This window comes from Sceloporus occidentalis, unplaced genomic scaffold (assembly GCF_023333645.1).
Source record: "Sceloporus occidentalis isolate IW3139 unplaced genomic scaffold, rSceOcc1.0.p SCAF_6, whole genome shotgun sequence".
NCBI lineage: Eukaryota > Metazoa > Chordata > Lepidosauria > Squamata > Phrynosomatidae > Sceloporus > Sceloporus occidentalis.
The window spans coordinates 61,520,382-61,547,982 of NW_028316986.1; the positions used below are offsets into that span (position 1 = coordinate 61,520,382).

Sequence of the window (27,601 nt, forward strand, 5' to 3'; positions counted from 1 at the left end):
GTTCAAAGAGCATCCAGCATGCTTCAGGCCTAAGTGCTGGTTTGAGCCTAGGCTGCCATACTATAATCCCCCCCCCCTAAAAAAAAAAAAACTGGCCCTTGTTTTATTGGAAAGGGTAAGAACTAAGCAGTGGCATCCTTTCCCAGTTTTTCTGCCACCTTCTTTTCTCTCTGCCAGTGTCTGCGGTACTTCCCCCTCTCTCTAACATTGTCGTTGGTCTCACATTGCACAAGAGTCTAATGGGTTGAAATGCAGTCATGGTAATATGGTCATGGCTCTGTGGTCTGGCCAAATTTCTTGGCTCTTGCTGATCTCTCTGCAGTTTCTGTTCCGGGTTTCCTCTCTATAAGCCACTAGCTTCAAATGTGTACAGGTGCTGTCACCAAGAGAAGCATTGCGGATCAGATGATATGTGGTTCTAACCACTACACAGTACTGATATGACATAGTTTGAGAAATGTTGATGATAAATGTATTCAGTGTCTGCAGTATGAGAATAGGAATCTGCTCTACTATTAAAATTTTTTTGAGAAGTGGAATATATCAGGTGCAAGAATATTTATTTACCTGTTTAAAAAACACTTTTAGGGAGCCCTGGTGGATCAGCACCCTAGGCTACTGCATGACAAATAATGGTTTAAATGGAAGTACTGATATTCTGTTCTCTGTTACAGAACAGAAAAGAACACTGAACACTACTGTATACCCATAAAGATAAATGTTGTAATAAGCACTCCTGTTGAAATATAATATTTGAATCCATCTGACTTCTTTCATAACCAGAAGTTATCTCTCATCATACATAGGTTGCTAAAATCTGCTTTCCCTCTCATGCAAGAGCTGACATGATTCCTGATAACCTCACAGCCTTGGGGGGGGGGGGGAAGGGTTTTGGTGTTTGTAGGAAGGAAAAAGAGAGCAAATCTGTGGTTAAAGCCATATTCACTAAAATGTTAAAATTAGGCCTGCATGGGTTTCAAAGTATTCTTCTTTTAGAACTATGCACTAGCGATGGGATGAGAATTCACCAGTTTCCAAAATGGGATCTAAATCAGAGCTCACAATCCCTCAAGGAATGTGTATGGGGTGGGAGGAAACCAATAAAGTTCTGGCAGCTTTGCTGGGACTCTGCTGCCCCTTCCCAGCCCAAAGCTGCATAGCTTTCATTGAAAAGTGCCCAGCTTTTCCAGTTGCCATGTACTGGGTACAGTTTTAACACTCCTTTCCCTCCTGTCCCCAAAGGTGTGCAGAAATCATCAGCTGTAAAAAGATGCTACAGCTGTCAACTCAGCTGGGCGGGGGGAGGTTGGAAATTGCCAGAAAGTTACAGCTATCATTTACGAGCTGCAGTCTTTGGCCAGGATTTCTGTGAAGGAGAGGGGGAGAGTTCCAAAAGAAAGTTGCAGAGAGAAATCTGTGGATTTTGGCAGCTAATGATTTGGTTTCTGTTTTTGCCACAGCTTCCTCCAAGCCCCAATCACGAGGAAAGACTGTGAAAAGATGTTCTAGCTGTGAAACCAACTTGGGGATGGGGAGAAAAAATTCTTTTCACAGTCTCTTGTCAGGATTTCCGTGAAAGACCAGGGCGGAGGGAATTGAAGGGAAAACACAAACTAGATCATCAGCTGTCAGACATCCACAACATAACTTCCCCCCCAACTTTCACAAAAATCCTGACTGTGAAAAGACGTTTTGGTTTCCTCTCCTTGCTGGTTTGATAGCTGAATCTGTTTTAAGCCTCTAGTCAGGATTTCTGTGAAAGATGGAAAGAGGAAGATCATGGTGCCATTCCCACTTGGCACTGTCCCTAATATATATATATAGAGAGAGACACAGATAGAAAGAGATTGAGGAATAGAAAGAGAGACCAAGTGTGGGGGTGAGCAAATGTATTGTAGGCATTGGAAGCAGAGGAACCTATGGAGTCATTGAAGTACAGCAGTAGTAAGGAAGGATCATGCTGGTATATATTCATAAGCGTACATTCCATGGTTTATATGCTGCTAGCCCTTCATGTTGATAGAACATATTTCAGCATTAAATTTGAAAATGTGTATTTCCCTCTCCTTCTTGCAGCTCCCCACACTTCTTCAAAATCTGCACCAAAGAGCAGATGGAAGAAGGCTTTGGGGAGAGGAGAGGAAAGTTATATTGCACGAGGAGAAATCTGTTTGCACAATACAGGTTGAGTATCCCTTAACCAGAACTCTGAAATCTGAAATATTCCAAAAATCAAAACATTTTTCATGGGTGGATGAGATAGTGACACCTTTGGTTGAGTGTCCACAAATTTTGTTATGCGCAAAATTATTTTAAAATATTGTATAAAATTACCATCAGGCTATCTGTATATGGTTTATATGAAACATAAATGAATTTTGTGTTTATATTTGGATCCCATCTACATGATATCTCATTATGTACATGTATGCAAGTACAATTATTCCAAAATAAAAAAAAAGCCAAAATACTTCTGGTCCCAAGCATTTTGAATAAGAGATACTCAACCTATTTTGGATTTTACCTGTTCTTTACAGGCAAAGTCAAAATAGCTGACTTAATTCTTCAGCAATTAAATCCCTACTTAATGACAAGGCTAGAAAACACTCACATTCTGTGACTGAACTAAATAAGACATCTTCTTGTGTTAAGAGGCACAACCATGGATTTCAGCTATTAAAAGCAAGGAGATATATTTACACATTTATAGCAGAAAAATGAGAGAGCATTGTTTACTGATACTGTTGTATCTACTAGAGGTACAAGAAATTATTTTACTATAATGTCTGCTGTTGTATGAGAAGAAATCCTGTAAACTTCAACAACATGTTCCAGATCGTAACGAGACACAATTTGAGCTATGAAGTTGATTGGTTGAGATAAGTTACACCTAGGCTATAATGTTATATTAATCATTAACAGGATCAGTCAAGACCTCGCTCTCATCGCACGGGAAATCAATGATGTAGCAGGCGAGATAGATTCAGTGACTTCATCAGGCACTGCTCCTAGTACCACAGTAAGCACTGCTGCCACCACCCCTGGCTCTGCCATAGACACTAGAGAAGAGGTAGGAGATCTTCATGGAGAAATGCATAAGGTTCTTCTTTTTCTTTATTTCTTTTACTTTGTCCTTTTGTCATTGTTTTTAAATACTCCAACTCTTACATGCATGAATTTCAGCATTCTGTTCTTTTAATTTTAAGGTTAGGTTATTTATTGTTGACCATTCATTCCAGCAATTAATGAAGACAAGAACGGTCATACTATAAACACATTGTCATTTTTTTAAAAAAATTGAACGTTAAGTTCTTATGCTTGTTTTTATCATAGCCTCAGATGCAAGTGAGTAGTATTTAAGTGCTTCTCAGTGAAGAAGAAATAATTACAAACATGTTTATACATAGATATTATCTGTGAGATAAATTTTATTGAATTTTAGTGGTCTTAGATGCCCCTGGGCATTATTAATCTTTTGTCTGAAATAATTTACTCACTGATTCTATGTTAGCTTCCCTTCTCTAAAATATTAAACAATGAATCTAAATTAACAACTTCATACTGTAGTTTGTTTTGCCTTTTCTGATATTCTTTGTTTCTATATGCAACCTTGCATGCTCAAGTCACTATTGCAAACTCCAGTAAGTGTACTTAAAAATGCATAAAATCAATTCCTTATATTGGTGTTTGTCGTTTTAACTATTTGATTTGTTTTCAGGGTTGGCAGTTTCCTTGGAAAAACTAGCTTAGGAGCAGGCCAATAGTGAAGCACACTTTTGCAGAGGAAATTTGAAGTACCATACTATTAAAAAGATACTGGGGTGTTTAGTAATTTGAATAATAGGGTGGATATATATATATATATATATATATATATATATATATATATATAATTGGCTCAGTTAATATTTAACGGAATTGTAAAGGCAAGTATCCACTACCTAGAAAGCATGAATTTTCTAGTTGGGACACATTAATATTTCTGTGTGTGAATGTTGTTGCAGTTCTGTACCTGGAATTCTCACATGCAGAAATTATGTTTCACTTTTCAACAAGTTAAAGAACAGTTGGGAAAAAAAACAGATTAACATGAAATTTGGCTTTGGAATTTACAGCTTTAGAACAATTCAAAGATATAGCTGTATTAGTCTGTAGAATCAGTATGCATTTGGACCAAATGCAGCTGAGGAAGTAAACTTTAGTCTGCAAAAGCTCATGCTGCCAGCTTTTTTCTTTCAGTTACTCTCAAAGGCGCTACAAGATCTCTCTACAGTTTTGAAAACGTTTTTAGAAAACAGAAATCCTCATTTGCTGATCAAAACTTAATAAATTGCATATAAAGTGGGAGCAATTAAAAATGCAGAAAGAAAAGTTATATCATGACTCCAGTCCATCTTTCATCTCGCTTCCTTCATAACTACAGCAGTGAATTTTAGAATTCTAGCTCTGAAAATATATTATGGGAGATTAGATATCCTCCAGAATAGTGGAGGAGAAGAGGTATCCTACAACCTGTAGAGCAGTGGTTATCAACCTTCCTCATGCTGTGACCCTTTAATACAGTTTTTCATGTTGTGGTGACCCCCCAACCATAAAATTATTTTTGGTGCTACTTCATAACTATGTGTTTTCTAATGGTCTTAGGCGACCCCCATGAAAAGGTTGTGTCGCGACCCACAGGTTGAGAACCGCTGTTGTAGAGGAATCAGCAAAATGTCCTCCATCTTGTTACCAGCCAAAACTTTCTGAGTGCACTTTTGCTTCACTACCACTCTGTCTAGGAAGGAAGGGGGAGAACTGCAGATCTCACTGTCAAAATGAATTGGACAGTTTGTAAAGAATTGGGTAGGAAAATATTTCCATGAGGAGGAGCAGAGGGATAAATACTACTACTACTATTACTACTACTAATACAAATCATTTGTTTGACTACATTTGACAGTCTTCCAGCTTAGTCACTGGCATAGAACTGCTCATATGACTATTCTGATTTAAGCAGTGTAATATCTAATAAAAAAAAATATAAGGGCAGTTTCACCACAGAATGGGCTGTGACTATAGAAGTGCTGGTTCATAGAATTCTAGCCTATATTTTGCAGTTCATAGAAGTAGGCTATTCTTACTAGAAACAGTTTTTAAAATCCAGATTCTGATACAATAATAAGCCTTCACAGTTATTCCTTATATTTGTAACATCTACATGTGAGAAAGTGGTGGGGTGGACATGAACATATTAACTCCATCCCATCCATCCCTGTTCATGTTGCACTCCATGTGCAGAAGCTTACTGTCTGGTGGAGAACTTTATCCATGAAAGCTCTCTGCACAGTTTAAAACCAGTGACAACCAACAGATAAAATCCATATTTCTCTTTGGCTTACATATATGGTTCTTTTGTAAATAGCTCTGGAACTGGAACAAAGATTAGAGAAGCAAAATTTAGTCTTGTGATTGTTTCCCATTATCAGGCCTTAAAGTGTTCAATCAAATAATTGGCCCTTGTATTTTTTATTAGCTATTACACTGCTTAAATCAGATTTGTCATGTGAGCAGTTCTATGCCAGTGACTAAGCTGGAAGACTGTCAAATGTAGTGAAACAAATGGTCTGTAAGAGTAATAATAGTAGTAGTATTTATCCCTCTGCTTCTCCTCCTCCTCATGGAAATATTTTCCTACCCACTTCTTTACAAATTGTCCAGAATGTAACTTTTGAAATGCATATGTTATTATTTCCTTTTGAATTTATGTTAATATGGGGACTAATAGTATTGATTCTTTTTCATCAAGAAGTTGATGAGTAGTAGGAGCTCTACAACTCACAACTTTATATAGTAAAAAGAACTTTATTATGCTAGGTATTATGCCAACCCTGAATATTTTCTCTTCATTCATTGTGTCATCACTGTTGATGTGTTTTAACCTCTTGTAGATGTTGTTTGGTTTTCTACATTATGTTTTGTGTACATTTTTGTGAGTAATTGGGTATAACCATTTGAAAAAGACACATAGCATAGTATTTGCAATGTGATATTTTGGTTTTTTTTTTTTTTTTTTTTTTTTTTTTTTTTTTTTTTTGCTGTGTTCATATTGCTCCCTTTTTATTATTTCCCAGCTATGCTTCTAAGCCTCTGCTAGTGTAAATATGCATTTTCTCTGAGTTAGGTAACACTGACTTATATCTTTGTTTACTAAGTAATGTGTGTCCCATTTCTGTCCTATTCTTCAGTAACATACACTATAGAATACATAACCAGTATTAGATGTACTACCTTTTAAAATCAAATATCTATTTCTTCAAGTTAAAATAGTGACATTTTGATGAAATTTAATAAAATATTTTATTTTATGAGGAAATGGTATACTCCATTTTATATACCTTCTATGAAAGAGAATATCTCACTAGATGGACCTCATACTGCATTTCTCTACTTGCTTCTATAATGTGAAGCTTTGTCATTAATTATATTATGTGTGTCTGTATTTTTTCAGCTAGTTGACCGTGTATTTGATGAAAGCTTAAACTTCAGGAAGATTCCACCAGTAGTAAATGTTAAAACACCAGATGGAAACTCCCGTCCTAATGAATCCAAACCACAGGCTGCAGATGTACCTGAACCCCCCACAATTACACGCCGTCGAACATGGAGTAGGGATGAAGTAAATATCCATCATGTTTACATAAATACTTGAATGAAATGTCCCAGAGAACCAATAGACTTGGAGATGCATAGGCTGTGAATTCATCTTGAAGCCTACAATTACTAATTGTTTTGAAATCATTTGTCTGCTACTATTAAGCTAGAATCACTGTTTGGTGGGAAAATCTGGGTTGTTATTGTTATCTTCTGGTTCTTTAGAGAGGAGTAAAGGGAAAGGGGAAGAATAGAAGACTGTGATCATTCTAGGAAGATTGCAAATTCTTACTGTTTATTTATTGTTATTTATTAATCATAGTTACAGACCTTATTTCCCTCAGTGAGTTAAGGTGACAAACATAATTCTCCCCTTTATATTAACATAATTCTCCAATTTATATTTACTGTGTAACATAATATATATATATTTCATAAACTAATGTTGCAGATACCAACAATCTGATTATAGCTATCCTGGAGTAAATTTCTGTTTATCTGTTATGAATATGCCTATAATATTGTGGCAAAGCTTTTAAAGAGTACTTCTCTAACTTAATGCTATCCGATTCAATATAATATTCATACCCAGCATGCATGAGTCTTATGACACAGAGATCAAAATCTCTGGTTCTGACGATTAACTAAAGTATACTTGTAAAGTAAAATAAAAACACACTTGAGAAGAATTGTGCAGGATTAAAAAGCCACAATATACAATCTTATTTTTTAGTAGATAACTTAGAAACAGTATTAATTCAGTGAAGAGTTGTCTTTTCAAAATTTTCAGGTTATGGGAGATACCTTGCTGTTATCCTCAGTCTTCCAGTTTTCCCGGAAGATTAGACAATCTATAGATAAAACAGCTGGTAAAATTAGGTAAGCTGTGCTTTTTATCAAAATAATACTCTGGCAAAAGTTGTTATGAAAAAAAAAATAGCTTTTGCTTTGACTGCTGCCCATGTCCCACTAAAATAGGTGGGCTATGTTCATTGTTTGATAGAAATAGATTGATCCTGCTTATCTTTAGAAAACTAACTTGCATACTTCAGCATAGCATATTATGATGTCCAGTGGGGAAAACAGTTCCTTAACATTAGTGGTAAATTATGAAAACCCACAATTCATTATCTTGAATTTCTTGCAGAAGTATTTTTAAAAAAACTTTTTTGGTGATTTCATCAAGTATTCTAAGTTCTATGCATGGATATCTAATTTGCATAGGCACAACAAGCACAAGACACAAAAATCCAATATTAAAACCCCAAATTACATAATTGATTTGCAAATGACATAGTCTGAGCCAACACATACACTTTTTTCTACCTAAGCCTTATTTAGAGTATTCAAAAGCAGAGTAGAAACAGTAGATGCATTTGAGTGGGCAGCTGATTTTTTTTCTCCTTCCACATGCACAGAACTGTTATCTTAATCAGAACTAGTTCAGAGTGGTTGCATATGCATGCCTTGTTACATACATAGCAAGATGCTGTTGCATTTTTCAGAAAGTAGTAAACAATTTTTTTTCTATTCCTATTAGACTAAACGGGGATTATAATGTACTGGTAATCAAGAAAAATATGAAGGAAAGAATTTAGAGTTCTCCTGCTTTGCTAACACCTGTGTTTTAATTAGACTTGTCACTTCACAGTGTGAATTTAATAACTTCCTCTTCTATTAATAACATAGTTGTACTTTAAAAAAAAAAGTAGCTACACTAGTCTCTTGCAGCATAAAGAAGAGGTAGAGGTGGATATTGCTAAAATAAAAATCAGTTAGTCTTAAAAGTGCTGCTACATTCTTTCTTTTTTCCCCTCTTCCTCCCTTACTTCTTTTTATTCCTATTCATTTCTCAGGTTATGTGATAGTTGTTTATTTTAATCTTCAACTTGGTTCTACAGTTGGCCTTTCTTATACACTGATTTTTTTATACATGGATTCAGGCATCCACGGTTTGAAAATGTTCAAAAAAAGTATAAATTTCAAATATCAAACCTTGATTTTCCATTTTTTATAAGGGATACCATTTTGCTATGTCATTATATTTAACAGGACTTAAGCATACACAGATTTTGTTATCCACGGGGGATCTTGGAATCAAACCCCAGCATATAACAAGGGTCCACTGTATTTGGAAATAAAATACTTCTTATATCTGTTTTTCTACCAGGCTTGTTCTATAATCAAAGATTTGCCTCCTCCTTTCATCTGGTCTTGGGTGGTTCTCTTATTCTTGAGATTTTTCTCAGCTCTCCCTAGCTACATTTCTGCATTAATATTTGCCGATTCCTCTGATCATATCTATTTCCTCCTGCTTATTCTCAAACTGCCCTATAACGTACTTGAATTAAAATGGTGCATCTCTTTTCCAAAGTGCAATGTCTTAGTTGATTTTGCAATCCAGAGAGATAGGGTAATACCAAAATTCCTGTGTTCAGATTTAGGACTGAGAAAGAGTGATTTAGTTTAAGGTCATTTACTTTATGGCTAAACTTACTCAAAAGTCAAAAACTTTGAGCATATTGTCTTAAGTACTGCCTGCTTTCAGCTTGGTATCCTGATTTTTAGGATTGCCTGCTCTGCGCAGCTCCCAAGGAGCTATTGGGAACCCATTTGGACCCATGAGCATCTTGGGACTTATCATGTTAATCAGACCCTTACAGAGAGTCTCAGTCCCGGTGACCTCACTTCACACTGAAATCTGTTACTTTCCTCAAACTGTTTGAAAACCATGCTGTAATGACAGGAACTTCAAATTACCTTTTCCTGATTTGTAGTATACATTCTAGCTGAACCTCTCTCACTGTAGTCTTAAACAGCCCACACACATTTTATTTTAATCCTTTTGAGTTTTCATACAACTTTTTAACCAGTTCCCCCATTTTATACAAGCTTTTGTCTTTTGAAGCCAATTAGAACTTTTTCAGAGCTCCCTTTCATTTTCCTCTTACTTATAAATTAAATTTTATATTTCTGTAATCATTGTTTCTAATTAGTTCAGCCACACTCATATCCCACAGAAGCATTAAGTCCAGGACCACTGGCCCTCAGGTCAATTGTCTATGATTAATTGTTCTAGGTACAGTAATTTGGGATGTCTAGAAATGTTATCTCTTCATTATGACCAGAACCTGCATTTATTCAGTCAGAATGAAGATAGTGAAGGACATGTTTTTGATACCTCCCTGATTTCCTGATTTTATTCTTCATCTCAGTATCAATAAGCATACAATTATATAAATTAATCCAAATTTGTAAATAACCAAATTGGATCCACACCCATGCCCTTAATCTTTTTCATCTTCATATACCAAAATCTCTATTCTGGTTTGATCTTTACTTTCTACTTTTTTCTGTCTGTCTTAAAAATTCTCCTCCTCAGGTTTTAGAATGGAATTCTCTCTTTTGTCTACTATATACAAGATGCCATGTAGCTTGAAAGCACTATGTAAAAATAATACTAATAATTATAAAATCCAGCTCCATATTCTCTTTTTTCAGTTGCACCAAGGTTCAAAACAGAAATTCTTCTTTTACTTTGCCAATATTTCCATTCTTCAGTTTCCAAAGGATGTGGAAAATGTCAAGTTAGGAAAGAATTTTGAATTTCTAGATCTGCCTTCCTCTGTGTGTGTTTTCAAGAGGCAACTATATAGGGTAAATTGTTGAGTTTTTTTTTTCTCACAGGGAGTTGTTGAGGTTTTTAAACTATTCATGAATTGTTGTTTTAGTCTGTTTTAAATGTTTTTGTTTGTTTTTTATCCATTGTACACCACTTCAGAAGTCCTATTGGGTTGAGAAGCCCTAGATTAATGCTTCAAAGGGGGAAAAAGACACTGAAAATTCCATTCTAAAACTGGAATAAGATAATTTTGAGAGAGAGAGAGAGAGATAGTAGGGTTATAAATCTTCATTTATTTCATTCTCACAGGAACAAAAAATAAGGAATTCAGGTGTTTTCTCTTAGCTGGACAAAAAGAATTTTTGAGCTTTTAAAAAATAATTTCCCTATCACAGGGCTATTTTTTCAGATTTTGTTCAGAAATTATAATTTCCATACAGAAATGTTTTCTGCAAATAAAGTGTTTTCTGCAAAGAAAAGAGTGTGCTTTGCACAAAATACCTTATGCTCTGTGCAAAAAATGTTTTGTTTTTTATATATTTGAAATTTTCTCAAAAAGTCCCCAAATATGATTATTGAACACTTTTTGCTTAGGACTTTTCAATGTGTCAAGATACTCCATAAAACAAATGGCCAACTGTAATGAGATGTTTAATATTTTGGAACATTTTGCAAAATAAATAAATAAAATCTGTATACAAAAAATTGGTTGAGATACCCATTCTTATCAGTTACAAGAAAATTTGAAACCACCTCAGTGAAAGTGGCCTGGTTTATTTTCATTGGTTTATGGAAGTATGTATGTTTCTACAGTAAGGCCCATATAATTAATCTGTTGTCATTGTGTACAGAATATTATTTAAGGATAAAGACCGGAACTGGGAAGACATTGAAAAGAAACTGCGAGCTGAGAGTGACATCCCAATTGTAAAGACATCAAGCATGGTATGTTGATATAATATCTTTTACTCTTAGATAGATATTGTTGAAAAAGGAATGGGCTCCTCAGGATTTGTTTAGGATTTAAGAAAGTAGATTTTGAATACTTTATATCTAAAAATATCTTTTCATCAAAAGATTTTTTAATGACAATTCAAAAAGTACAGATATCCCTCAGTTAACAAAATAGATACTTTCTTGCCCAATTCAGTTGGCCCTTCTTATACACAGATTTTTTTATACACAAATTCAAGCATACACGATTTGAAAATGTTCAAAAAAAGTATAAATTTCAAATATCAAACCTTGATTTTCCATTTTTTATAAGGGACTTGATCATACACAAATTTTGTTATACATGGAGGATCTTGGAATCAAACCCCAATGTATAACAAGGGTCCACTGTACTTATTTAACAGAATATGTGGTACTAGAGGCACAAATACCATGGAAAGGATAGGGATAGGTTGTTACACTACAAAAAAGAGCAGCAGCTCAGCATGCCTGAACAAACTTTTTATTTGGAACTAATAATATACACATGTGAAATGAAACAGTCAAATCTGGTAAACTTTGCATAAATAAGCAAAATGCTTCCAGCCTTCTAAACACTACATGAAAGCTTCTTCCAAAATGTATTCACAGATGACCTTTCCTTTCATGAGATTCCACTTTTCTTTGAATTTTCACTTTGGTAACTAGACTTCTAGATCAGTGCCCCCCCCCCCCCAAAAAAAAAAAAAAACCATACTGGCAGTAGCTGGTGAGGCGGGTTTATCTCTCTCTAATTTGTTTCTGGAGATAGCTCAACTTTATCTTACCTGCAGTAATTAGGCACATAAATGACTTTAGCAGATTTTATTAAATTAGAATCTTATTCTTTCCCAATTCAAGCTTTGATTATTGCATTTTTTACTATGGGCATGCTGCTGCAACCTGATACCCGTAGTCTGTTTTCACCAGTCCTCTTTTGCCATCTCCTCAATGCCAATGCTGCCAAAAAAATCTAGCTGGACAGAGGGCAAGGATAAAAAGGGAGAGGCTTGGGCAGGGCTTGGAAACCCTCTGTAAAAAAACCCCTCACTATCAAGGGTGTGTGTGTGTGTGTGTGTGTGTGTGTGTGTGTGTACTTAAACAGTATCTAGGGATGGCCATATAAATACATAATTTTACTAATAAATTGAACATATGCATTATAGAGTCAGCTGAAGCCGCGCTACAATTAAATGAATGGTGCATGTGCTGCACTGTGTGAACACACCCCATTGTTTACAAGGGGGCATGAGCATACATGGTTTTCTTCTGCGGGGGGGGGGATCCGAAACAGATCCCCCACATAAGGGAAGGGCTGATTGTAGATAACCATCTGGATAACTATGACCATTTATATAGTATAGAACAGGGGTGTCACTAGAAGGTGCAGACTGCACTGAGTGAATACCCTAAGGAGGGAAATGGGCTCTGGTATTCAACTACAGTCATCCCTCCATATTTGCGGCTTTGATATTTGCGGATTTGATTATTCACAGATTTCATTAATATGTTCTCTCTAGGACTGTCTAGGTCCTCCAGTGCAACTCTGTGGTCAACTTTAACTAAAAGTTGCACTGAAAGACCATTTGTAGCTACTCCAGTGCCATTCTATGGTCAGTGTATGTTGGACATTGACCACAGAGTTGCACTGGAGGACCTAGAGATTCCTAGAGAGGTGTCCTCTCAGGTAAAAACAGTGTTTTTGTTATTTGCGGTTTTTCCATATTCACGGGGGTCTTGTTCCCCTAACCCTAGCAAATATGGAGGGACAACTGTATATTCAAAACCCCAGGGCTCAGCAGAAGAGAATGCATGATTGGGGTGAGGCTCAATAGGCAGAGAAAAGGAGAGGCCTGAGGGTTTTTTTTAATCTTTAGAAACATCAAATCTTACCAAATTTTCACTTTAACCACATGAAACTATGTAAATGTAAATACATTTAGGCAGTGCTTATGATATTGTACTATAAAGGTAAAATTTTAATTTTGCTAGTTGTTCATTTCACAACTGCTTTATTTCGTAGTATAAAGGAATTATGATTTATGAGCAACTTCAGTACAAAAAACATTACTAAGGTTTCTATATGATGAAGTATGGGAGGAGTTCAATGGATGGGGTGACATCATGAGTTACTGCACCAAGTGATACCAGTCCTAGTGACGTCACTGCTACAGACCACATTGAACCACAGATATAACCCTAACTTGGGCAGCAGTTTCCACAGCTGTGTTACATTGAATATCAAACAGACTTCCCAAAGCCAGTGTTCAGTCACAAAGTATGTGCTTCCCCCTAATTTAGAACTACCGATAACAGCAGGGAAAGGGGTTATCAATATATGGGTGGCAGTTTGGATAAAATGTGAAAGATGCATAATCAGCATCAGCTGTAGGATCCATTAGATTGGGGAAGTAATGCAGAGTACCATTTTTAGCTGAACATCACAAACAGAAGTCACTTTTGGCTGCCATGTCCAGGTTCCATAGGATTATAGGTTTGTGTGGTACAGAAAATGCCACAAAAGTGCCTATGGGGAGATCCAGGAGATTTTGGGGTAGGTGAGGGAAGCCTATAGACCACAAAAATCCTTAGGGCAGACCATGGACCTCACAGTTCCATGTGCCAAGTTAAAATGAGGGAAACAGGAAGCCTTGAATTTTGTTGGGATCGTGTGCTGGAAGGGTGGTGGGTGAGTCAGTAATACAAAGAGGAATTGCTAACTCTTCCTTCCAGTAGCAGAACTCTGATGTAATTTAGGACCCTGTTGATTTTTAAGTTAAAAAAAAACCTGGGGAAGTTTAAGCTTTTATCTTGACTTGCTTGCACGGAGATTAAATTTCTTCAAATGCCATGTGATTTCTCCAAAATAAATAGTTAAACCAGGATAGGCAAAATGAAGCTCTCTAAACTTTTTTTTTTTTTTTTTTTACTACAACTCCAGTATGACTGAATCAGCATGGCCAATAGTCAGGGACTGTGGAAGTTGTAGTTCAAAAACTGTGGAAGGCATGTGGCTGTCTGCCTCTGTGAAAGAATATTAATTTAAACCCTTTGAATTTTTCCTATAAAGATAAATACACCTTTTGTGTAATTTTTTTAAAAAGACATCTCTTTTCTCTTGGGTGTATTTATCGTGTATTTCTTTTATTTAAGCAAACAATAGATAGTATTTATCATATGTAAAATGTTTCTTAATAGAATTTTCTTAATGGAAACAAATAAAATTTACAATTGTGTTCCTCCAGGAAATATCATCTATATTGCAAGAACTGAAGAGAGTTGAAAAACAGCTGCAAGGTACTTAATGATTTTAACATATGTTGCTAAAAGAGCTGTCAGAATAGCAATCAACAGAGTCAGTCATGTTTTTAAATTAATTTTTAGATTTTTTATATTTTTAATTGCAATTTAAATTATAGTAGGTTGATAGTAGGAATCAGGACAGAGGAAGAATGAAAACATTGTCCAATTTTAAGACATTCTCTTTCTTTTCCCAAGTTTTGGCCTTAAAAAATAAAGCAGGTCGCTTTCTATGCTCTTGTCTTCACTATACAAACACAGTGTCTCTTCCAATAGATGACTGCATAGGTTGGAAGGTTCTCCCCAACTCCATATGTTATTGCTGTGGAAGAAGCATGATTCTAGAACTTCCTGAAATAGTGTCAACTAGGCAGGCCAGATGGCTCTCACATTGCTTCTGCCAGAGTAGACTTGCTTTTAAAAAACAAAAACAAAACAAAACAAAATAACTCAGCTGGTTTGAGGGACAACCATACTGTTAGGCAGAGTGAAGCAGCCACAGCCAACTCAGCCAGCAGATTTTGGCTCTCTCATGAGGGCAGCAAATTACTAGTTATTTAACGTGTTTTTATGACCAGGAAAAGGAAGAAGTCCTTGTGGGACTTTTCACCACATGAGAAATCTAAACATTTAGACATTTAGATATTGGAGTCAGATTCATAAGAGAACTCACAAAAGTTTGGAGAGGCTGGAGAATCAATTACAGTGAAAAAGAGGAGTCTTCCAAGATTGAAATGGAGAAAGATTGTAGATTGTTGGAAGCTATATAGACATAGTTTGAAAAAAGTTCTGCACACTTTAGATTTAGTTGCCAATCCAAATGTCATTCAGCCAGAAAATGATCAGAGACACAGGCAACAGAGTAGCATCAGTACTAAAGATTCCAGGGATTCCACTACTAGATATGATTAAAGAGCTGATAGATCTGGACTGGGAGGCCCCATTAAACATAAATATATTATTGGAAAACAGCCAGAAGCTCTGTACAAATATAAAGAAGGTTATGGATTATCTGGCACACTAGTGGGTGGTCCAATTTCAGCACTGATTTCTCATGCAGTAATCCCTAGGGAAGGTGATACCACCATGGTGGTGATGGATGAGTGTAGAACAGAGGCAGGGTTGAAAAAGGCTTGTGAAGCCTCAAAGCTGTCCTTACATTCTACAATTGCTGCCTCTATGTGTCTTAGAGAACAACAAAGTCTTGAATCCTAGAACATTAGTATGAGTTCCTCGTACAAGGTAGTAAAAGGATACAGATGGTCCTGCTGTTTGTAGCAGATACAGGACACAACGTAGCTGCTTTTGCAGTAAGAGGCATTACAGCCACTGCGCTAACCAGAAGGTCTGTCTGGTTCCATCATAGAATCATAGAGTTGGAAGAGACCACAAGAGCCATCCAGTCCAACCCCCTGCCATGCAGGAAATCCAAATCAAAGCATCCCTGACAGATGGCCATCCGGCCTTTGCTTAAAGCCTCTGCTCACTGGGAGGCTAAACAAAAATCAAGGTCACGTTTAGCATACATGCCATTCACAGGACATTTACAATTTGGAGTGACAGTCTTAGAGATGTTGGCGGTTTGCAGATCGCCCCTTTGGGGCGGCCTGTACCCGCCCCTTTCCCCGATGGATCGGGGCCTCAGCTGCCACAGCGGCAGCCCTGAGGCCCCGATCTGCTGCTTTTCCAGGCCACGGGGAAGCAGCAAAAGGCTGCTTCCCCGTGACCTGGAAAGGGATGTCCTTGGGGCTTCAAGCCCCAAGGACACCCCAACACATCGAGGAAAGGGAGAAAGGGGCCACTAGACCCCTTTCTCCTTTGTGTCACTGGCGCAGCCGTGTAAAGGCTGCGCCAGCGACACAAAACCAAGAAGGAGCTCCAAAATGGAGCTCCTTCTGGCGCTGCAGAAAGGGCACCACAGGCGTCCTTCTGTGGCACCAGGACGTCATGTCCATGCCGCTCCATTTGGAGGTGGTGCAGCCATGACGTCGTAATGGCGGCACCCATGTGGACAGGGTGCCGCCATTTTGTACGTACTCTGTACATACCAGGGTTGGGGGGTCTAAAAAAGACACCCCCAAGCAACCCTAGTACGTATGGAGTACGTACGAAACAGCCCATTTGTAAAGTGGAGAGTAGGGATAAGAAAAAAAGTTAGGACTACAATCCAAAGAAAGAAATCAGAAAGGAAGTTATACAGAAACAACTATTATACCTTTCAAGGAGGTCGAGGTAATGCAAGACAAAGTGGGGCTAGGTTTAGAAGATCACAGTGGGGCAGATCAGACTTCTTGCAGGCCAGTAATATTGACAGAAAAAAAACAATTACAGCAGTTGGAAGGCTTTTGCATTTCAGTTGACTAAGGACACAGGCAACAACAGGTTAAATCAGGTTGTCACCCAGGGTTGTTTATCCAGAAACCGAGAGGCAGATACCTTCCATCAGTGGTACCAAAAAAGACATGATAGAATAAAAAATTGTAAGAAAAAGAAACAGACCACCTTCTGCAGATTGGGGTTGTAGCGATGGTACTCCATTCTCAAGAGATTCAAATGGGTATGTGCAAGCCTTTTTACAGTATTCAAAAACAATGTATCTTCCAGACCAGTTTTGGATCTCAGATATTTTAATACTTTGCTACAGTATCTGAGATTCAAACTGATGACATTCCAAAGTGTCAGAGAAAATTTGCAGGAAAGCAGTTGGATAGTTGTAATTGATTTCAAAGAAGCATACTTGTGCATTCTGATACATCCAATTTGCAGGAGGTAATTGAGGTCCCACTTCTGAAGCTTGTATTATCAATCCAAGGTTCTTCTCTTCAGTCTTGTGTCAGGACTCTGGGTTTTTATCAAGGTGTTGGCCCCATTGGTGGCACACCTCAAACAACAGAGTTCAAATATTCCCATATATGGATGACATACTACTGAAAGGGGGATGCAGGGACAAAATGGAAAGCAACTTGAGGAATACAGCACGCCTGCGTCATACAGGGGCATGCCATATGTGGCTTTCATCTTACTTTGAAAGCTGTGTGACAAAGAATCAATGGTGGGCATGCCTGTGGTGTGTGCGCTGTGCCTCACTGCATGCGCAAGCCCCATTAGTTTCAATGGGGCTGAAACACACATGGAACCTGCCTTACGCGATGGGGTCCAGAACAGATCCCTGCATAAGGCAAAGGTGCCCTGTACTATAGAAGCGCTTCAAAAGTATGATTTTCTATTGAATTTAAAGAAGAGTTATCTTCAGTCAAGACACATTTAGGGGCATACATAGGCCCGGTACAGACGGGACTATTGGGTGCTCTCGTCATGTGCTAGGGATTGGCTGAGGGTGCTCCACCCACATGTGCCTCAACCCTAGCCTGTGACAAGGGCATAACAATGGTGGCACCCTATACAGATGTTTCCTGAGTAAGACTGCATATAAGAATGTTACTGCAAGTTTTGAGACCATATTGATTTGTAATAGCTAATAATTGTTGCTATACAGTATGCTTACCTATAACTCTAGGGAAAGAATTAGGCTCATGGATCAAGCAGAAATGCTTGGACAGAGGTGTACTTTTCACACCACCAAAACAATTGTGATCACAACAGGTGCGAGTCTCTCTGGCTGGGAATTCACTGCAAGGGCCCATCCATCCAAGGGGCATGGACTGGATTGGAGTTAACATACAACATAAATTATTTAGAAGGGAAGGCAATGAGACTGGCACTGCTGGTGTTTGCTTACAGCAGAAAAGACAGGAGCATTCAGATTTCAACAGACAACATGTTTGTAAAATCATACATCTGCAAATGAGGAGGTTAGTTCTTCTGATCAGGAGGCAGACTGACTCCTCCAGCGGGAAGAGAATACAGTGAAGTCAATTACATATGTTTATTTGAAAGGTTCACTGAATGTGAAAGCAAATTACTTGAGCAGGCACAATATTCAGCAGGGAGAAGGGTCTCTCAATCAGGACGTTTTTCAACAATTAGACATATGCTACATCCCATTCCAAGTGAATTTATTCACCTCTAAAAGGAATTTCATATTAAAATAATATTTTTTCATTAGATGGAAGTGGAAGTGTAAAGAAGCATGACATCTTAGTGACATCATGGCAATCAGGCATACTATTTGTTTTCCTGTCAATACCAATGATATAAAGAGTGCTAACAAAGATGTTTGGAAAAGACTACAGTGATGTTAAAACACCATTTTGGCCAAGACACTTTTGGTTTCCACTTCTGGTTCAGATGTCTATTAAAAAATATTGGCATCTGCCAAGCACACCAGATCTACCTCACCACAACCCAAGTTGGTTATGACTGAGCACGTGGATATTGAGAGGCAGTAACTGAGTCATCAAGGGTATTCTGACTGTGTTGTGAATACAATTTTGGCATCAAGGAAATCATCCATTCAAAGGATTTATGACATGTCATGGAAAGCCTTCCTTGATTGATGTCAGTCTCATGAAATACAATTACATGAAGTACAAGTCAGCTATGTGTTAAGATTTTTACAAGTAGGGGCAAAGAAATACCTTTAATAGATAGGTAGTAGTATTGTGCACAGTAATAAATCCAGATGATTGTGCCTTATCTACACATCTTCATGCTAAAAGGTTTTTGAGCGGTGCAACCTTCTGAGCTCCCCCTACCTTGCATAGGTTCCCAACAAGGAACTTAAAGTTAGTGCTGAACAGATTAACAAGTCCACAGTTTCAGTCCTCTTTCAGTCTGCTAACATTTAAGGTAGTTTTCTTAGGGGTGAAGCAGGTTGGCAGCTTGGAGCAGCCTCTGGCTGTTCTGGCCCTGCCAATCAGCCAGGAACTCTGACAGCAGGCTGACACCGCAGTGGTACCAAATAGGCCACCTGAAAGGAGCTTTTTCCACACTCCTTTTTCTGGTGGCTTCAAGCCGCTTTAGATGAGCGGCTTCCAGTCAGTCCACGGGCACACATCATCTGCACCCACCACCCCAAGTCTATTGGTTGAAAGTATGAAAAAGTGCCAAGGCCCTAAAATGTATGGCTACATCCAACCCAATTTTTATCAACTAGTGCTACCTATGTTTTATCAGCTCCTCTGGAGGATGTCTGTGATGAAATTAGATATGATATTATAAATTAGATAAATACAAGTATGAGCATGCAGTCTTTGTGCAAACAATCCTGCAGTCAGTGATGAAGTGGAAGGCAGCTGTGCTCACTCAGATAGAGGAGGCTTGGATACCCAAGCTGTGCCTGCTTGGGTAGAAGAGGCTTGGGAGGAAATGGATTGCAGCTCAGACCTGTTGAAGATTGAGCATTCACAGTAAGTACTGAACTCTCACTCTCTATGCATTCCAGAATGTTCCATCTTCGGTAGGCCTAAGGTGCAATCCATTCCCTCCCACACTGGCTGCAAAATAAATAAGATTAAAAAAATAAAAAAATGGAACAAGCAAAGGTTATTAAAATAGGGTACGCACATAAACAGGTGTCTAAGGCCCTGCACAAGCCGGCACTTTGGGCCAACTGGGGGGCGGAGTCGGGGCGTAGCGTCTCCATGATATACACCCCAGCTCCGCCCCCAGGGCACCATGGCACCACACACCACTCCACATGGTGCACAGTGTCACAGTTCTCCTCTGGCACTGCGTCCATATGACACAGCACCAAAGGAGTGCCGTATAGCCACGGCACTCCTTCTCACGCCCTGGAAAGGCTGGATCAGGGCAGTGGCATGTGGTTGCCGCGGTCCCGATCCAGCTGAAACAAGGGCGGCTCCATGCTGTCCCTTCAGGGTTGTCTGAACAAGAAGACAAGGTTGATAAAGAAAATGAAACAAAGGGAGGGGAGTCAACAAAAATAACAGAAAAGAACTTGGGCTTTGGACTCCTGCTTCATCTGCAGGCACACAGGAAGAACCCAACTGTATGTAGATTGTTCATCCAAGAATGAACATTCACAGTAAGTACCACCTCTCAGTTTGCATCCCAGTCAGTTGGCCTGCCTACATTTGTGTTTTTAAGGGGTTGTTTTTGTTTTTAAATCATGAATGACAGTCTTCTGCCTCTATGGACATTATGCTCTGATAGCTAACTTGTAAATGAGCCAAGCTAAATGTTAATTCAGCTTTGTTTGTTTGTTAATTGGCATAGATGTATTTGAATGAATTACATCTGACTCTGTTTCTTCCTATAAACATTTCCACTGTTTCCTCAGCTGGCATGAGCAGGATCCTTAGACAGAAGTTGTTAGCTCAGATTCCTGTGGTTCTTAAATCTGTTGAAGATGTCCTAAACAAAAACTTATACCTGCTTATGATTTTATCATTCTAATGTAAATGTTTGTATGAAATAATTCTGCATACCTTTAATCTCAAGACCTATGAAACATCCTCAAGATTTGTAAGACAGCACTCCTGTAATATTTTCACATGCCCTGCTTTTCTCTTTCTATACCCTCCAGCAGAGGTGAGCAACCTCTGGAGGTTAAGGGGCCACACTTATTGCTACAGAGCCCTTGGGTAGATGCAGTTTATGAATGGGGCTACATGTACCTTGTACTCATTTACAAATAAGATTGCTGAATGGGGAGAGGGAATTAACATCTCATTCCCAGAAGGTACCCATTGCATATACACTAGCACCCATATCCAAGATATATAGTCTTTTTTCAAGTGTTATTTTCTGTATTTTTGTAGCTTTTGGCCTCATCCCCAAAATCAGAAGGCTGCAGAGCACTGGTATCTTATTTAGACAGAATCTGGCCACTGAAAGAAGAAGAGACAAACAGAACATATATAGCTTCTTTAATTATTTAATTATTTAAAGTAATGATTTAGTTTAAAAACAGTAAATAATGTTATACGTGTTAATTCACCAGGTCATTGTGTGGGTGTGGGTGTGCACATATGCGTGTTTAATGATGTAAGTTTTAATCTGGTTTAAATTTTTGATGTTATTTTAACTTTTGTATTTTGTGAATTGGTAACTGTGTTTTTAAAATTTGGTATAAGCTGCTTTGAATTGCAAGCTGGGAAAAAGGCAGGCATCTAAGTAGAAACATTTTGGTTTTCATTTTGTGCTAAATAGACAGGTAAAGATTATTTCTGTGAAACCAAAGGGAAAGTATGATGCAAATGAACCTGCATTAGTTGAGAAGTCAGATCTGGCCACAGTTGTACATGTCTTGGTTACGTTCCATTTGCATTATTGTAATATGCTGTATGTGTGGCTGCCTTTGAAAAGTGCTCAGAAACTTAGGGCCTTAACAGACAAGCCAAAATAAAGTTGCTTCAGGTCACTTGGGAGGTATGCTGTTTAAATGCTACATGGGTCCTAAGAGGCCGGATGCCATGCCAAAGCTACTAGTCCTAAGGACTGGAGAATGTCTTTAACGCAGCTTCTGGCCTCTTAAGATGCATGTGTCATTTAAACAGCATACTTCCAAAGTGACTGAAACAGCTTTATTTTGGCCTGTCTGTTTGGGCCCTTAATTGGCCCAAAGAGCTGCACTCAGGTTGTTAACTGGGGCTGGCTACAGGGAGCAACAGCTTCACTGGCTGCTAGCCTGTTTCTGAGAACAATTCAAAGTGCTGGTTTTGTCTTATAAAGCCCTACACAGCTCAGGCCCAGGCTATTTGAAGGACCATGTCTCCCTGTACAAGCCCATTAGGGTTTTAATCATCTGAAGATGCCCTGCTCTCTATCCCACCACCTTCTCAGGCCTGTTTGGTGGTAACAAAGGAGAGGGTCTTTTGGGGGGCTGCTCCCAGACTTTGGAACTCACTCCTGAGAGGCCAGGCTGACCCCATCATTGCTCTTTTTCCAGCAGCAAGTTAAAATATTTTGTGCCACCTGGACTTTACAAACTGTTGAGGCTGCTGTGGCACTGGTTTTGAAGAATCTGTATATGGTTTCATTGTTCTTAATGCATTTAAATATTTTAATTATTTTTATATATAATTATATATAATCTCTGAAGATGCCAGCCACAGATGCTGGCAAAACGTCAGGAAGAAACTCTTCTAGAACATGGCCACATAGCCCAAAAAACCCACAAAAATATTTATATATAATTGTTTAATTGTATATTTTATACTTTCCTTTAACTTTTGTAGTGTTTTTAAAATGTAAAATGTTGTTAACCTCCTTTAGTTCCATTATTGGGAGAAAGTTGGGATAAAAATGAATGTAACAAGAACAAGAACAACAACTGTTATGCAAGTCAGAGTATTGTTAGTATTTCTTGTTGGTACAGACAGATGTTGGAAAACAGATGCAATTCATAAGTCCGTCTAGGCCTTTCAGTGATTCCCTTAAAATTGACTAAAGAGAAGCTATGCAAAAATTAATTGCTTCATTGTGCTTGTAGACTTGCTTTCTCACTGAGGTGGCAACTTCTTCTAGTACAACACAATTTTCATGCTCTCAGACAGCTAGATGGCAGGGACTCAGTGAAATGTAATTTGGTATTGGCAGACATGAGGACCCCACTACGTTTGTTCTTCAGTTGTTCCTTGGTAATTCTTATTGAAACTGTATAAAAGAAAAGATTGATTTAGAGACTGAAAAAATTAGCAGATGTGTTATGATGCTCTTCACAAAGGGAATGTTGAAAAATACGGGGGCATTGAGAAAATGCTGAGGAACATTTCAAGAAGAAAGAATTAAAAAGTAGTTAAAGTAGTTAATACTAGTGCAATTCTTAACAAATAAGGAAACTGATGTTTTGCCAACATTTTTCTCTCTTTGTTCAGTGATAAATTCAATGATTGACCCTGATGGAACATTGGATGCTCTGAGTAATTTGGGATTCGCTGCCTCTGTTCAAGTAGCTCAACCTAAGCAGAAGTCCAGTCCTGTTTCTCAAAGTGCCCAACCTCAGTTGCAGCCAAACTGTCAACCAGAGGCAAGGGCTGTCCGACCAGTCATTGCCTCTGCTTCAAGAGAACTTGGCAATGTAGGATCTGAGCATGATTTCAGTATACATTTTAATAGGTTCAATCCAGATGGAGAAGAGGAAGATCCAACTTTGCGTGAATGACATAAATAATATGAGTACCTTTAGTATTGATTGAATGTGCAAAATTCAATGAGAGTCATAGCATCATTCAGAGTAAAAAAAGAAAAAGCTTGGTAAAAATGCAGTTGTTTTTTTATACCAGCTACTTAATTGTGATGTTTTGGATATCACACACTCCACTTGACTCATTAAGTAAACATTGGTACCAACATAGAAATCAGCATGTGGTATTTTATGGGTTTGACAAGCACTTTGAATCTTTTCCTCCATGGTTTAATTTGTCAAATCAGCTTGCAAACAGATGAAAGTCCGACGTTATTAAAATTTCTAGGTCTCCTGTACCAAGGTGACTGTAACTGTATTACTGATCACCAGAAATTCCCAGAAATTATTGAATGTGTAAATTTGATTCTGAGAAGAGGTACCTAAATTAGGATATAGTACATTTGAATACCATGACACAACAATAGGAAAAAAAGCAGGCTTCACAGTACTGTATGTTCATTCTTGCATACCGAAAATTTCAAACTATCGTGATATATACAATTTGATTGCTATGTAAATTGCCTTGGGGTATACAGAGCTCAAATATTATGTTTGCACTAAAAATTTGCTGGGAGTGAAAGGTGAACATATCAGTATCAATAGGGGCAGATGACTCTGTACTCAGAAAAGTGGCCACAGTTTACCTGGAGGGGAAAAAGCATAGTCAAAATGGCATGTGAGTCTGCTTCTGAAAATAATCCATTTAGCCCTTGCTGATCCTGTTCAATATGTCTTTTTTGATGTTGATGAAAATTAAACGTCTTATTGTTTCTGTCCAGATGTTTGGAACAATGAAACCAGTTTAAATGTATAGCTATGTGCATTTATTACCTGAAATCCCTTCTCATGCTTTGTCACCAAGGTCAAACAAATACATTTATGAGTGCTCCTTGAGATGATCATGAGTTGTAAAATTTTCTTCAGAAGATTTGGAGATAGAGTAGTAATAATCTGGCCAATAGGCTGACTCCAGGCATACAAACTGTTCATGTTTTCCTGTAGACCCTCTAGTGAGACTGTCTTATATGTTTATAAAAATTACTGGACGAAAACTGCTAACATAGGCCTTTTGCTTATCCTGCGTAACAGCAAAGCTATTAAAATATCTCATATAAGCCTATTTTATCTTTAAAGTTGTCCCAATAACTTTAACATTTGGAAATAATAATAAAAGATAACCTTGTATTTCCAGAACACTGTAATTTCAAGGTCTTCTGTTAAATGCTACTAATAACTGGAATTTTCCTATGTTTTTGCATCAGTCTATAATGGTTACAAATACAACTTTGAAGCGTTTATGAAATAATCTTTAATATTTCAGCAATAATCTTATGTGTCACTTGTTTAAAAATACTTTTTTCCTGTACATTTTTAAACTGTACAGGATTTTGGAAGTCATGACAAAGTTTGACCAACTAAATATACAGAAACACTTTTTGTAGAGATATAAAAATAAAAGAAACCCCAGAATTATCCTGTTGTATATTGGATTTAATCTTTTTGTTTTAAAATTAAAAACTGCCTCTTATCAAACTCTGTATCCCACTCTCTGTTAACAGAGGTCTGGAAAACACTTGTTTACAGATGTTGTCAAAGTTTAAACAGATTATGACAAAATACATGGAGGACAGTGACAAGATTTTGGCCATTGTCATTCTTTCCTTTATTTCATCACTTAAGAGAACAACCACAAACATGCAGGTATGGGAAAATAGGAAATAGTTATGGAAAAAATAAACATTTAGGCTCTTCACACAGGTCTTTATGCATTTTTTCAGATGTTTACACCTTTTTATGTTCTGTAATAAATGTTTGCATTTACAATGTTGTTATTTGTATGGATGCATACTCCTTATTTATTTTTTGTTACATATATTATGTATGTTGTTACAAGCATTTACAGCTCCATTTTTAAATAAAGTGTTTCTGGAACTTTATACAATAATTCAATATACCTGTGTGATTAACTGTGTGAACTACTAAATGTTCATGATGTGTTTTGAATCAAGTTCAATTATCAAGGAAAGATATTTCCACAGTGTACTGTGTGTTTATGTCTGAAAGTCAGTTTTGCTGAATTTTGGACAATGTGTGCAAAGAGCAATAAACCACTTCCTTGTATAATAGGTGTTCCTATAGAGATCTGTAAATGTTAAAAATAATGTCCAGGCAGTAATTACACTTGCATGTAAACAAATGCATTCCTTCCTGTGGACGGATTATATTGGGCCGGCTAAAATTTTGTTTAACTACTGGCAAACATGTAGTGTGTTGTGTGAATTTCTGAATTTCTACTGATTCCTCCCAAACAAACCTGTGGCAAGCTGCCAAATATTCAAAACTGTCCCTCAAACCTTTGAGTTCTTTTTTAGGGCTGCAAAGAGCTGCACAAAGTAGGAGGAGGTGGGGAACCCCTTCTGTAAGCAGAACTCTGCTCAGAATTCTCTGGATTCCAGCCATTATGTAGTTGCGATTGCCAGTGAAATGGACAACATGTTATAGGGCAAAACAAAATACACTCTTACCTCGGGTTACGAAATTAATCCGTTCCGCCGCCATTTTCGTAACCCGGAAGTCTTCGTAAGCCGAGAAAGCCATAGGCGCTAATGGAGAGAAGCCGCGATTTGGTGCGAAATAGCGCCGAAAAGCACCAAAAGGTTATTCGTAACCCGGAATAACCTTCGTAACCCGGAAATATTTTTTATTTTTTTTTTTTCGTAACCCGAAAATTTCGTATCCCGGCGCATTCGTATCCCGAGGTAAGAGTGTAGTTCAGTATGGGCACAGACTAAAATTTAGTAATTTGGGCAACCTTTTGGCCCGCGACGCCCAGAATCCCCCAGCCAACACATAGCTTTTCTAAGATCTTGTTTATTGCATAAGTGTAGATGAAAATATTTCATGAGCTCTGTATTTCTGAGTTTTCTTAGAAAACTCAGGATTGGATTGTTCTGGCTATGGGAATGTGCAATACTGCTGTGCTCAAAGGTCTTCCCCACTGATCCCACTTTCCCAAAACTTCCACTTTGCCAAAACAGATGTGTTTCAGCAGTAATCTCATTAAAGCCTGAATATTCAGACAGCATTGGTTTTTGTTTTTTTTTTCCTGTGGAGTTTGGGAAATAGGCTTTTGAGTGACTCACAGGTCAGTCATTTGAGGCAAGAGTCCTAGGGGACTTAATTCCTCAAGTTTTCCATTATAATTGGCTCCTCCCTATGAACATCCTCCCTGGTCTTGAAGGAGTGAAACTTTCCCTGCTTCTTTACTTAAGAGTCATTTCAAGGATAGCAAGAAAGTGGTGGTAATGAGACCTGGCCACACCAGAAAGAAAACCCATTATGAGCCATGCCTGTGTTTTGGAGATGCAGGCTTGAGTGGCCAAACCTTAGGTTCGTCATTTTCAGCTCTTGTCCATTACAAATATCAGCACAAAACATGTCTTATGATTGTGTTAGAAATAATGAGAGGATGCTCAGCTGGACTCTCAGCACTGACTTCTCAATACAGTATTATACAGAGAATAGAAAGGAAATGGTTGATGAATCACTTTTAATGTTATTTGTATGACATATGATGTAGAAATTTTGCTTACCTGTATATTCCTGTCCCTGGAAATGGAAGAAATACAGCATGTACCATATCTGGTGTTTGTCTTCCTCTAGCATCTTAGAAAAATGGCACAGTTCCCCAATTAATATGTGTGCCATTATTTATTATTTTGATTTTGTTGTTAATACAAAGCTAGGCAATTATTCTTTCATTGCTTTAGCAGTGCAGGTAGCAGTTTTGTGTCTCACAAGTAAAAGCCTATAGGATCAGGCTATGCATCATGTGCAGATTTTCAAAAGTAGGAGCATGCACAGCTTAGCCCTTTCCCCCAAGACACAATTCAGCTGCTGCCAAATGCCTGGTTCTAGTCTCTATCCAACCCGGGCCTTGATTCCATTCTTGCTTTCTCACTATTTCCTCTTTTCATCTTCATCCTTTGTTTCTGGCTTCTGTACTTCCTTTCATATCTAAA

At 37.8% G+C, this 27,601-nt stretch overlaps 1 protein-coding gene across 12 annotated transcripts in view; it reads left to right on the forward strand.

The window, feature by feature from the left end:
* The window catches only part of CEP170 (centrosomal protein 170), a 127,136-nt gene extending 101,656 nt beyond the window's left edge, over window positions 1-25,480 (forward strand). For 8 of the 12 annotated variants that reach the window (XM_089529814.1, XM_089529820.1, XM_089529817.1 and 5 more), the window contains 6 exons: window positions 2,923-3,100; window positions 6,491-6,658; window positions 7,424-7,512; window positions 11,107-11,200; window positions 14,473-14,524; window positions 23,269-25,480. In XM_089529814.1, the coding sequence (XP_089385940.1) occupies window positions 2,923-3,100; window positions 6,491-6,658; window positions 7,424-7,512; window positions 11,107-11,200; window positions 14,473-14,524; window positions 23,269-23,555 (868 nt within the window). In that variant the 3' untranslated portion in view covers window positions 23,556-25,480. Of the gene's footprint in view, window positions 1-2,922; window positions 3,101-6,490; window positions 6,659-7,423; window positions 7,513-11,106; window positions 11,201-14,472; window positions 14,525-23,268 lie in introns of those variants that run through there. The other 4 variants (XM_089529816.1, XM_089529818.1, XM_089529819.1 and 1 more) reach the window with 3 other exon arrangements.
* The last annotated feature ends 2,121 nt before the right edge of the window (window positions 25,481-27,601 follow it).